This window comes from Myotis yumanensis, unplaced genomic scaffold (assembly GCF_028538775.1).
Source record: "Myotis yumanensis isolate MYYU_CA2020_CCGP unplaced genomic scaffold, mMyoYum1.0.hap1 SCAF_22, whole genome shotgun sequence".
Lineage (NCBI taxonomy): Eukaryota > Metazoa > Chordata > Mammalia > Chiroptera > Vespertilionidae > Myotis > Myotis yumanensis.
This window is the reverse complement of record NW_027223773.1, coordinates 6,237,492-6,249,303: the sequence shown is the minus strand read 5'-3', so window position 1 is coordinate 6,249,303 and position 11,812 is coordinate 6,237,492. Positions and strand designations below refer to the sequence as shown.

At 58.0% G+C, this 11,812-nt stretch overlaps 1 protein-coding gene across 3 annotated transcripts in view; it reads right to left on the bottom strand.

Moving 5' to 3' along the window:
• Positions 1-11,812, bottom strand: part of LOC138999154 (calpain-8-like) — a 54,994-nt gene that overhangs the window by 18,979 nt on the left and 24,203 nt on the right. For 2 of the 3 annotated variants that reach the window (XM_070401206.1, XM_070401207.1), the window contains exons 4-10: positions 7,813-7,931; positions 7,007-7,140; positions 6,021-6,189; positions 4,568-4,651; positions 3,601-3,686; positions 2,106-2,180; positions 1,079-1,239 (exon numbers count right to left, since the gene is read on the bottom strand). In XM_070401206.1, the coding sequence (XP_070257307.1) occupies positions 1,079-1,239; positions 2,106-2,180; positions 3,601-3,686; positions 4,568-4,651; positions 6,021-6,189; positions 7,007-7,140; positions 7,813-7,931 (828 nt within the window). Of the gene's footprint in view, positions 1-196; positions 438-1,078; positions 1,240-2,105; positions 2,181-3,600; positions 3,687-4,567; positions 4,652-6,020; positions 6,190-7,006; positions 7,141-7,812; positions 7,932-11,812 lie in introns of those variants that run through there. The other variant, XM_070401209.1, reaches the window with a different exon arrangement.

The window sequence follows — 11,812 nt, the reverse complement described above, 5'->3', positions numbered from 1 at the left end:
TGTCGGCCCGCGGACTGAAGGGTCCCAGGTTCGATTCCAGTCAAGGGCACATGCCCAGGCTGCGGGCTCCATCCCCAGTGTGGGGCGTGCAGGAGGCAGCCGATCAATGGTTCTCTCTCATCATGGATGTTCCTATCTCTCTCTCCCTCTCTGAAATCAATAAAAATATATTTAAAAAAAATAAAAGATCCAGGCCCGCACTCAAGGAGGATTTTATTGTAACGCTGCTCCCACAGCACCGAGCTCAGCCCTGCAGCTGGCCCTGCCCCTGGACAGTTAAGTCACACAGCACCTCACCAAGGCCGGGCGGACACGCGGGCCTGGGGAGGCGGGAAGTGGAGGAAGCGGATTCGCCTCCTTCTCCTGAGAGATGTGGGTGCATCTTTTCGGGGTGTCTTCCTCCAGGGCTGCCCCAGCGGCTGAGACCTAGGAGGAGCCTGCATATGTGTGTATTAGCGCTCGCGGGGGACAGGGACGGGGCGGCTGCCCGCCTTCCTAATAAGCTGGGTCAGTGCAGAGACCATGTCCACCGGGGAGGGAGCACCAGTGCCCCCCGTGAGGGCGAGAGGAGCCACTCCCAGGCCCACGTGTGGCCATCCTTGACTCCCAAGGTCAGGCCCCTTCACCCCGGGCTCAGGTGCCAGCACGAGAAATGGCCCCTGGGACGGGTGCGGGCGATCGGAGCAGCAGGCGTCCCTGCGGCACGCCATCAGCCACTGTGTCCCAGCTCAGCAGCTGGGGACCGGCCACCTAGGCAGGTGGGCATGGACGGAGGCCGCAGCGCAGGTGCCCAGGTGGTTAGTGGGAAGAAGCACCATCTCGGGGGGCAGGGGCGGGGGCGGGGGGTGAAGCAGGGATAGTCTGGACCAGAAGCTGGAGAATGACGCTTGCTGAGATCAGGCATCAGGTGAGATCAGCCCGTGTCCTGGCCGCCAAGAACCGGGGGCAACGCTCCCTCCCCGCCCCCCCCCATCAGTGCCCAGAGGCCAGAGAACGGAGTGCAAAGGCATTGCCCAAAGAGGAACCTGTAAAGTCCCCTCGGGAGGCCAAGCCCAGGAGGCCCTCGGCCCGAGCTCACCTGGGGGGTTCTGGCAGCTGTCGGCGGTGGAGCCCCGGGCCCAGCGGCCATTGGACAGCACCAGGTCCCACTTGTGCGCCTCCTCGCTGCTCAGGGAGTCGGGGGACCATCTGCAGATCTCCAGCCGGGAGAACTGCCTCAGAAACTCCGAAAAGGACATCCTGGGGGCAGAGGGACAGATGGGCTTCATCAAGAGAGCTGGGCTAGCCCTTACCGGTTTGGCTCAGTGGATAGAGCGTCGGCCTGCAGACTGAAAGGTCCCAGGTTCGAGTCCGGTCAAGGGCATATACCTTGGTTGCGGGCACATCCCCAGTAGGAGGTGTGCAGGAGGCAGCTGATCGATGTTTCTCTCTCATCGATGTTTCTAACTCTCTATCCCTCTCCCTTCCTCTCTGTAAAAAAATCAATAAAATATATTTTTTTTAAAAAAGAGAGAGCTGGGCTGGGGAGGCGAGGGCAGGGTGCCTCCTGGGCACAGGGGACGGGCTAGTGCTCAGCTTTCCTACAAGCCACAGACACAAACACGGAGGCTGTGGTCCAGTCTCCTCACCACCATTCGCTTCTCCTTCTTACCTACCAGAGCCCTTCAGACATCTCAACAGCCAAGCAAAGAGAATGAAGTGTGAACTGGGGTCCCACCTAACGAGACCCCTCCTACTTCATTCCCACGGATGTCCGCTAAGCCAGGCCGGCGTCCAGGGCATCCGAGCACCTTCCTGAGCCCACCCCCAGGGACTCTGTCCCTCTTAGGGGGGAAGCTGAGCCTGAGGTCAGAGACCCGGAGGATGGCTCGTTCCATTGGGACGATAAGGTGAGGCAGGCAGGTGAGAGCTCCACGCTGAGGGCCCGGGGCTGGCGCTGCCAAGGCTGTGGACATCCTGGCACAGAGGCAGATCACGCCGGGTGAAGGGGGAGAAGGATGAAAGGCCCCCCTGCCCCGGCCGGGAACCACGGCGAATTTCTGCAACACCCGAGGGATTCACCCCACACCCGAACAGGTTCACCCCAACTGCGGGCAGCTCCTCACCAGAACTCTCCATCCTCGGCCTTCGTGTCCAGCTCTTCCTTCTTCCTGGGATCCACGTCATTCCACTCCGGGGCACTGGGGGCGGGGGAGGAATGAAATGACATTTTTTTAAAAGATTTTTTAAAAATATATTTCATTGATTTTTTTACAGAGAGAAAGGGAGGGGGATAGAGAGTTAGAAACATCGATGAGAGAGAAACATCCATCAGCTGCCTCCTGCACACCTCCTACTGGGGATGTGCCCACAACCAAGGTACATGCCCTTGACCGGAATCAAACCCGGGACCTTTCAGTCCGCAGGCTCACGCTCTATCCACTGAGCCAAACCGGCTACGGCTAAATGACTTTTTAAAAAAAAATTTTGTTTTGGTTAATCCTCACCCAGGGATATTTTCCCACTGATTTTTTTTTTTTAAGAGAGAGAATGGAAGGGAGAGAGAGAGACAGAGAGAGAAATATCAATGTGTCCCCCTGCCTGGGGGCCTCCTGGGCACAGGGGCCGGGCTACGGGGCTAGTGCTCAGCTTTCCTACAACCCACAGACACAAACACGGAGGCTGTGGTCCAGTCTCCTCACCACCGTTCGCTTCTCCTTACCTACCAGAGCCCTTTCAGACATCTCAACAGCCAAGCAAAGAGAATGAAGTATGAACTGGGGTCCCACCTAACGAGGCCCCTCCTACTTCATTCCCACGGATGTCCTCTAAGCCAGGCCGGCGTCCCTCTTAGACGGGAAGCTGAGCCTGAGGTCAGAGACCCGGAAGGATGGCCCATTCCATTGGGAAGAACAGGTGATGCAGGAATCCCAGTGACAGCCACCCCCCACCCAGCATGCCAGCAGTGGTGACTCGGAGGAAACCCTCCCACATGCTCGACACCCTCGGGGACCTCGATCCCAGGGCGCAGCAGTTGGGAGACACCACGGGGGCCTCGCAGTCCAGCCACCATCTCGCACTGACTTCCCCTCCCTCCCCAGCAGGGAGGCCGGGCCCAGAGGGGCCTCTGTGGCCGCTGATGGCTTTGCGGGAAAGATCAATACCCAGCCGGCTGCCAGGAGCTCCGGGGAGCGCGGGCCACTCCATCCATCACTGCCCGCTGCGGCCAGCTGGTCCCCGGGATGGAGTTCACTTCCTAAGCGGTCATTTCCTGTGGGCGCTGAGGGGCCTGGCCTTTGTCGGCGTGGCCAGGGTTTGCGGAGCGGAGGGAACCCAATTATAACGGGTGGATCTCACCTTTGGGTCACCACGGTGTGGGTGGAAAACAGACAGGCCCCGACGTGCAAAGGCCCAGCAGACACCCAGCATCCAAGACTCCGGCTCAGTGGGGCCTGTCTGCTTGGCGGTTCCCAGGCTGGAGCCATTGCTACCCTTTTCCGAACAGGCTGCGTGATTTGAGGGTGGGAAGCACCGGGGACTCGCTACACCGCCCCTGTCATCATGGTTGTGTCTTTGCGCGACGCTTTCCCGCCCCGGGGGGAGAGAGGGGACAGCACCTACTTGTCACTCCAGGCGCCCGTCCACTCCACTTCGCCCCACGGGTTCCTGAGTCTGATCAGCTTCTCCGGGCGTCCACGGAAATCCACCTGCAAAAGCCATGGCGCCGACAACAGTGGTCCCCGGCTGCCCTGCGTCCGTGTCTGCACGTCAAGAGCCGCACCCCGTTTCTCAAATGTCCCCAAACAGCCACACTTTCATTTGCTTTTAACGAGTGTTTCCAGGCCTCACCGCTCTGTTTTTCGCCATTTAGTTGCGTAAATAATAAATCCGGCACAAAAACAAGTTTATGTCTCCTTTCACCTGGGTTTAGGCTTTATAGCCGACTCCGTTCTTAATATATGAGACCGAATGGTAATAAATGCCTGCCCGATATATACTCCACGCCCAGCAGTCAGCATTCATGGAGCGTGGGCTACGGACCAGGCACAGCGCGAGGCACCCCAAATGCGCTGTCCCCTCATCTAAACCTCACGACAATCCCGTGAGCTGCGTCTGTTATCTATTTATCTTATTGATTTCAGAGAGAGGAGGGGAGAGACAGAAACGTGGATGATGAGGGAGAATCATCCATCGGCTGCCTCCTGCACGCCCCCTACTGGGGATGGAGCCCGTAACCTGGGCATGTGCCCTGACCGGGAATCGAACTGTGACCTCCTGGTTCATGGGTCAATGCTCAACCACTGAGCCACACCGGCCGGGCATGGATCTGTTATTATCTTCGTTTTACAGTTCAAAAATCGGAGACTCAAAGAGGTTGAGTGACCCATGATGGCTTAGTTACTAAGAAGTACATGGAGCTCAGGCACCCAGTCTATCTCCAAAATCCATACTCATAAGAGCACCACGACCCCATGCAGCCAGAGAGAGGCCTCAACCAGGCGGGGCCCCCCCCTCTCTCTCAGGGACGCCCTGGACTGATGGCCAACGTCATGACTCATTACCCTCGCGCTCCCCTGCCCGGTGTTACCTCCTCGACCCCCGTGACCGAGTACGCGTGGCTCTTCACCAGCTGCTGGCAGGTGATGTCTTCCACTTCGGCCGCGCTGGAGACCTGCGTCAGGAACCCAGTCCACTCAGGGCGGCCGCCCCTGACCTTGTGGGGGCCGGTCCTATAGTGCTTCCCAAGGACACGCCACCCAGCCCCGGGGCCTCCGTGTGGGGCTGGGGGTGCAGGTGAAAGGAACCTCTCCATGCAACCCCACCCCCTTTCCTTAGGCCTGCCGTTCCGGGCAGGGTGCTGTGTGGCTGCCAAACCTTTATTTTTTAAAAAATATATTTTATTGATTTTTTTTTTACAGAGAGGAAGGGAGAGGGATAGAGAGTTAGAAACATCCATGAGAGAGAAACACCGACCAGCTGCCTCCTGCACATCTCCTACTGGGGATGGGCCCGCAACCAAGGTACATGCCCTTGACCGGAATCGAACCCGGGACCTCTCAGTCCACAGGCCAACGCTCTATCCACTGAGCCAAACCGGTTTGGCTGCCAAGCCTTTAAAATGTCACGGAGGCCTGATCGGTTTGGCTCAGTGGATAGAGCGTCGGCCTGGGGACTGAAGGGTCCCGGGTTCGATTCTAGTCAAGGGCATGTACCTTGGTTGTGGGCGCATCCCCAGTAGGAGATGTGCAGGAGGCAGCTGATCGATGTTTCTCTCTCATCGATGTTTCTAACTCTCTGTCCCTCTCCCTTCCTCGCTGTAAAAAAATCAATACAATATATTTTAAAATGTCACAGAACCGGGAACTCATTCATCCCGCTGCCTGCAGGAGGGATAATGACCCAGGATGGCTGCCCTGGATGAGTTCTGGTTCTCACTGTTTTCATGGATCGAGCTTCCCAGCATCCTCCCTGTTCCACAGCCTCCTCCCCCGAACCCATGCCCATGTCATCCCCCACCAGAAACACACATGTCCCACTAGGATTTCCATAGAGACGCGTCACCCACAGGCCTAGGCCACCAGGTGAGCAGGAGGAAGAGGAGGAGCGGGCGGTCACAGACCAGGGGGCGGGGGTCTCCATGCCACCTCGGCACCCCGCACAGCCAACCCCGCCAGGGTGTGGCCCCTGGTTTCAGACCCTCTCGCTTTTTCCAAGCCCATCAAGTTGTCAATCATCGCATTTGCTTCCCCAAATCCCAAAATTACTTCCCAACAAGGCCTAGCAAAGCAGGGTTAGGATCCAGGGCTCAAGGCTGCCTTCTTGGGGCGATTTCCGTGGTACCGAAGGGGCCCCACCAGTGAGGGGAAATTGGGGCTCCCACCGTGAGACCAACCCCAGTTCCTACCCACTCATTAGGGCTACACCAGCTCCCACAGGCTGCGACCAAGGTGCCACCGGACTAGCCCATGAAGTCCCAGGCTCCGCTCTGGCCCAAGGCCGGCCCGGTCCCCTCCCGGCCACACGTGGGGAGGGGAGCTCACGTCAATGGAGCAGGCCAGCAGGGACCCCGCGCGGAGGGCCTTCCGGATGATCTGGAACAGGCTGGTCGGTGGCTTCTTCAGGTCAAAAAACTCCGAGATGCCGCCCGTGAAGTCCTCAAACCCCTCCACCGTGGACCCGCCGGCGAGGGCCTCGTAGGAGCCGAGGAGCCTGTTGAAAAGAAGGCGCCCACCGTCCACAGCCCTGAGCAGCCCCAGGGAGCAGCCACGTGGGGGGCGGGGGCAGGCACAATGCTGGGACGTGGCTGGTCTGAAGGTAACGGAGAAGGCTTGCCAGTCTCACTGTGGCCGGGGAAGGCGCTGGGCCACCGTTTCACGTGGCCAACTCAGCTCCTTACTGGGAACGCACTCAGACCACCTCCCTCCCCGCAGGCCACCCTTTGCCAAGCGTCACCTTTCCAAAGCTGACCCTCGCCTCTTGGGTTTCTGAGGGTTGGGGGGCATGAGTAGGGGTGAGGGGGACCCTCCCTCAAGGCTGAGGGACACCCCGAGGGACCTGCTGTGGGAACAGGGTTGGAGAGGAGCCGGGGTTACAGAAAAGGCTGCCAGCCAGCGAAGCTAACTGAAGGAACCCAGGAGAAGGCTTTGAGCATCGCATGCCCATGGGGAGGAGGACGGTGGAACCAGCGGTCAGTAGACTCTGGCGAGTTTGGTATCTGAGTGCATTCTCCTTCTTCTTTATCATCCTTTTCAAAATCCACATGGGCCTGAACACTCCCCGTGGGGTTTCAGAGAAGAGGAGGCTCAGGCAGCCTGGCTCCCCCCCATGCACACGCTCCTGTGGACAGAGCTGAGCGGGCCAACCCCCAGCCCGAGTTTCTGTCTCTCTCCGTCACTGAGGGTCCAGCCCATGGGGGAGCAGGTGCTGGGAAAGACTTGGATGTGACACCTTGAGTTTGGGGGCGCGGGGGCAGGTGAGACCCTCCAGGAAGACTGTGGGGTCTCCTAGCGCCTCACCCCCCACTCACTTGGCGTAGGCCTTCTCCAGCAGCGCGCTCCAGAACTCGCGGCCATTGGCCGAGCGCAGGAAGAGCAGCTGCCCGTCCCGCGTGGGCAGGCTGTCGTCCACCACCACCTGCACCCACTCGCCGTGCTGCCAGAACTGCGGGGGGAACACGGCGCCGCTCAGGGGGACCCCGGAGGAGCCTCTGGGAGGCTCAGTGCTCAGGTCTCGGGCCTTTCGTGGACTCCAAGCTCCTGAAGAGCAGGCTCAGGGTCTTACTCATCCACGCACATAGGACAGTGATGGCGAACCTATGACACGCGTGTCAGAGGTGACAGGCGAACTCATTTTTTTGGTTGATTTTTCTTTGTTCAATGGCATTTAAATATATAAAATAAATATCAGAAATATAAATCTTTGTTTTACTATGGTTGCAAAGATCAAAAAGTTTCTATATGTGACATGGCACCAGAGTGAAGTTAGGGTTTTCCAAAATGCTGGCACGCCGAGCTCAGAAGGTTCGCCATCACTGACACAGGAGATGCTCAAGGAGGCGGGAAGCATCGAGCCCCGTGTCTGCGTCTGTGGTGACCGTGTGTGACTCGGACCCATGCCTCCTGACACTCACTCCCCCGTGCTTTCCTCGAGGCCCTGAGGCCTGGGGGAGGCGGTGGGGGTGGATGTGTAGGTGACCGGATGGATCGCAAGCTCAAGGGTGTGTCAAAGCCACCTGGGGGGCCATGAAAACAGGCCTGGAGCCCACCCCAGAGCTTCCGATCCGTGGATCTGGGCGGGACCATGGAAGGGAGCGCCAAGGGCAACGCGCAGGACCTGAAAACGGAAGATGCCCGCGTAGCTCTCCTGGAAGCTCTGGTCCCTGGGCACCACCCGGTGAAGCAGCTCTTCGTTCAAGGTGAGGGACGCGATGGCCGCCAGGAGCCAGCAGTCGCCTGCACCGGGTCGTGGGGGGACACTGGTCAGGCCAGGCCGGCAGGGTCCCGCTTTCTCTCCCTTCCAAGTCCGACTCTCTCCTTCCCCCCGCGTCTCAAGGTCACGGGCAGCACCGTCAGCTCCTGCTGCCGCGTTGGGAGTCTCGGATAGAAACGTCTCTGGTCCTCCCGATCGATCGGCCCTGCGTGCTGACCATTGCACATCTCAGAGCACTCGGCCAGTGGGAAGCCACGGAGAGAACAAAAGTCAAAATGTCTTTTGGGACTGAAAGGTCCCGGGTTCGATTCCCCATCAGGGCACCTGCCTGGGTTGCGGGCTCGATCCCCAGTAGGGGGCGTGCAGGAGGCAGCCGATCCATGATTCTCTCTCATCATTGATGTTTCTCTCTCTCTCTCCTCTCCCTGCCTCTCTGAAATCAATACAAATATATATATTTTTTAAAATGTCTTGTTTGGCCCTAACCAGTCTGGCTCAGTGGATAGAGCGTCGGCCTGCGGACTGAAGGGTCCCAGGTTCGATTCTGGTCAAGGGCATGTACCTTGGTTGCGGGCACATCCCCAGGAGGGGGTGTGCAGGAGGCAGCTGATCGATGTTTCTCTCTCATCGATGTTTCTAACTCTCTATCCCTCTCCCTTCCTCTCTGTAAAAAATCAATAAAATATTTTTTTTTTAAAAAATAAAAATGTCTTGTTTGGTTCCTTATTAGCAACTCTGATAAGATATTCGGTTGGAGGAAACATCTGTTTGCCAGCCCACGGTGTGTGTGTGTGTGTGTGTGTGTGTGTGTGTGTGTGTTCCTTGCCCACGTGATGTTAGATGACAGGAAGCTGGCTCTCTGTGTGCTTAGAGGACTGCCCTGTTGTGTTTGAGAGCCCAGCATGGCAGCCTCGAGGCTTCATTGCTTAAGACAGTCTTGAGATACTGACTCGCCTTACATCATCCTCATCGAGGCAGAAGAAATAAAGCCGAGAGGTTAAAGAGTCTAGGGCAGTGGTTCTCAACCTTCCTCAGGCCGTGACCCTTTAGTACAGTTCCTCGTGTTGTGGTGACCCCCAATTTCATGGTTACAAATTGAACAGCATTCAAGCATAGTGATGAATCACAAAAACAATGTGGAATTACATATGTGTTTTCCGATGGTCTTAGGCGACCCCTGTGAAAGGGTCGTTCGACCCCCAAAGGGGTCGCAACCCACAGGTTGAGAACCGCTGGCCTAGGGTTTCATAATGGTCAGCTCAGAGAGCCCAGCAAATGCAGAAGGAAACAGGAAACCCACTCCGGCCGGCGTGGCTCAGAGGTTGAGCCAAGACTATGAACCAGGCAGTGACTCCAGGGAGTTTCCCAAACACTGAGGGGGAACATGGAGACGCTAAAGAGGAGGAGGAGGAGGAGGAAGAAGTGAACAAGAGAGAAAACGCCAGACACTGGAACCCCTTCCCCTTCGACGCTGAGCAATGGCTGAAGCGGGAACAATCGTTTTCAAGCCCAAGAGGAAGGCCGAGCAGAGAGAACCTTCATTCTGCTCCCCACGGGGACTCGGGGAGCAGAAGGTGAGAGGAGGTGGCGAAGGGCACCCCTCGTGTTCCCTCTGCCGTCGGAGGGTGTCCACCAAGGGTGGGGAAGGGAAGGCAGAGGCTGTGGTGACTGGTGGGTCAGGGATGGATGGAGGGCGTGCCTTGTCCCTGCCCGAAGGTGGCCAGAGTCAGCCAGGAGGGCCACTGGGTCCTGACAGCACAGAACAGATCACACAGCGCTGCCGTCACCTCTCCAGGAGCCCAGCCGAGACCCGGGGGGCAGCTCCGGGCACACGGGGCCCTTCCCCCACGGCCCAGAGGACAGAGGCCCTGCGTTGTACCCAGGCGCTGTCCTGGGCGGGGGGCTGCCGAGGGGGCTGCAGAAGCAAGAAGCCACCCCTGATGCTGACAAAACAGCATGTCTGACGAGCCACGTGGTCCTCAATCCCGCAAGCATCCCACCTCGAGCCGGCCCTGAACCCGCCACATGACCCCCCACCACCCATGGTGTTTGTAAATGAAGAATCAAACACACTTTCCTGGAATACCTCCCTCACGGTGTCGCCGCCGCCGCCGCTGGCGTAGAGCAAGCTACCACTTCTAAGAGCAGGCCCCAGAGCCCGGCGATCCTGGCATTGGGGGGCCCAGGGACTCTCAGGCCCCCCTGCAATAGCACCCCCTGGTCACTCTCTCCTCTCGCGTGGCTCTCCTCTCTCCGTGGCTTTTCCCACCACCTGGCACCTGTATTTGTTTATTGGTTGTTTTCCCCGTTAGAACGGAGACTCCCTGACATCCAGGATCCCTGCCCCCACCCACGGTTGTATCTTTGGGGCCTGGAAGAGCACTTGGCGGGGAGTAGGTGCTCAGTCCATATTTGTAGGGTGACTGTAGAGACGGACCTGGGCCAGACGTTGCCGTTTTTGAAAAAGAGAAGCCAGGAATCTGTTTTCTGATTGTTTTAAATGGAAACCTCCCAGTCCCGAGACATCCATCACTGGGCAGGCAGCGCTGCACCAGCCGAAAGGAATAACCCTGCAAGCCTGCAAGCTGCTGCCCTGGCTCGGCCCTCCCCCAGCCCACGCCAGCCCTCCTCGGCCAGTGGCTCTGCAGTCGGCTGATTCGCCCTCCTGATCCTCGCCGAACCGCTGCTGGGCGTCCCTGGAGAAATTCTGTGGGTTTCATTGGTCTGTTTTGTTTTTGTTGAAGAGCCCCAGCCACACCGGTGCCGGCTGCTGATTGAAATCACTTTCTCTGCGGTTGTCTGCCCCCCTGGGACCTGGCCAGGGTCCCCTCTCCCCGAGTTTTGCTTCCTTCCTGTCTCCTTTCGCATCATTGTGCCTTGAGACACGGTAACGGGGTGTTTTCCCGGCCGAAAACGCCTCGCTTTCTGCCCACCACACCCCACCGGGCTCCCGGGCGTTTTCGCATCTGAGCTCACGTCGCCTCGTCTCTTAATATGTTTGAGGCTGGGCGGCCATCCTCATGTTGCCATGGAGACCCTCCATCATCCTTTGTTTCAGAGTGGATGCCCTCATTGGGAAGCCCCTGGGGTCCCCGGCTCGGATTGGGGGGTGCCGGGCCGTTTGGGAGGGGGCAGTGCCAACTGGGCCTGAGCGAGCGATGGATCTGAGAGCTCATCTTTCCATTTCTGTCTCTGTTAGCCCTGGCCCCCAGCATCTTGTCTTATTTTTGCACCCAAAGGGGCACAGGACTCAGCTCAGGCAGCACATCCCTTCCTCACACGGGCTCCGAGATGTGTCCCCACCAGGCCCAGCGCACAGCCAGGGAGGGTGGCCAATCGTATTGTGATAACTACGCTTGGGGCCAGGCGGGTGCTCGACACGTCGGGGGAATCTCTCCGTAGGTCACATAAATGTCTAACCCAGCGGTTCTCAACCTGTGGGTCGCGGCCCCTTTGGCGGTCGAACGACCCTTTCCCAGGGGCCGCCTAAGACCATCCTGCAGATCAGATATTTACATGACGGTTCATAACAGTAGCAACATGACAGTTAGGAAGTAGCCACGAAAATAATGTTATGGTTGGGTCACCACATGAGGAACTGTATTTAAAGGGCCAGAAGGTTGAGAACCACTGCACTCTAACCTATAGGCTGTGCACCTGCAAAGAATATAATGTTGAATGGCGATTGTCATTGGAAAATGTTTAATCAATAAATTAATTTCTTTCAAAAGAGGTTCCAGTGATACTGATTTTTAAACAACAACAACAAAAACACCACCTCATCAGCTGGGCTACCCCAGGGCGGCCCCCTGGCGAGGCCCCACGGACTTGGGTGGGAGCTGGGTGCTGAGAGTCAGTTTGGGTGGTTTCCTGTGCTCCAGCCCCCGGCTCCATCCCGCTCCAT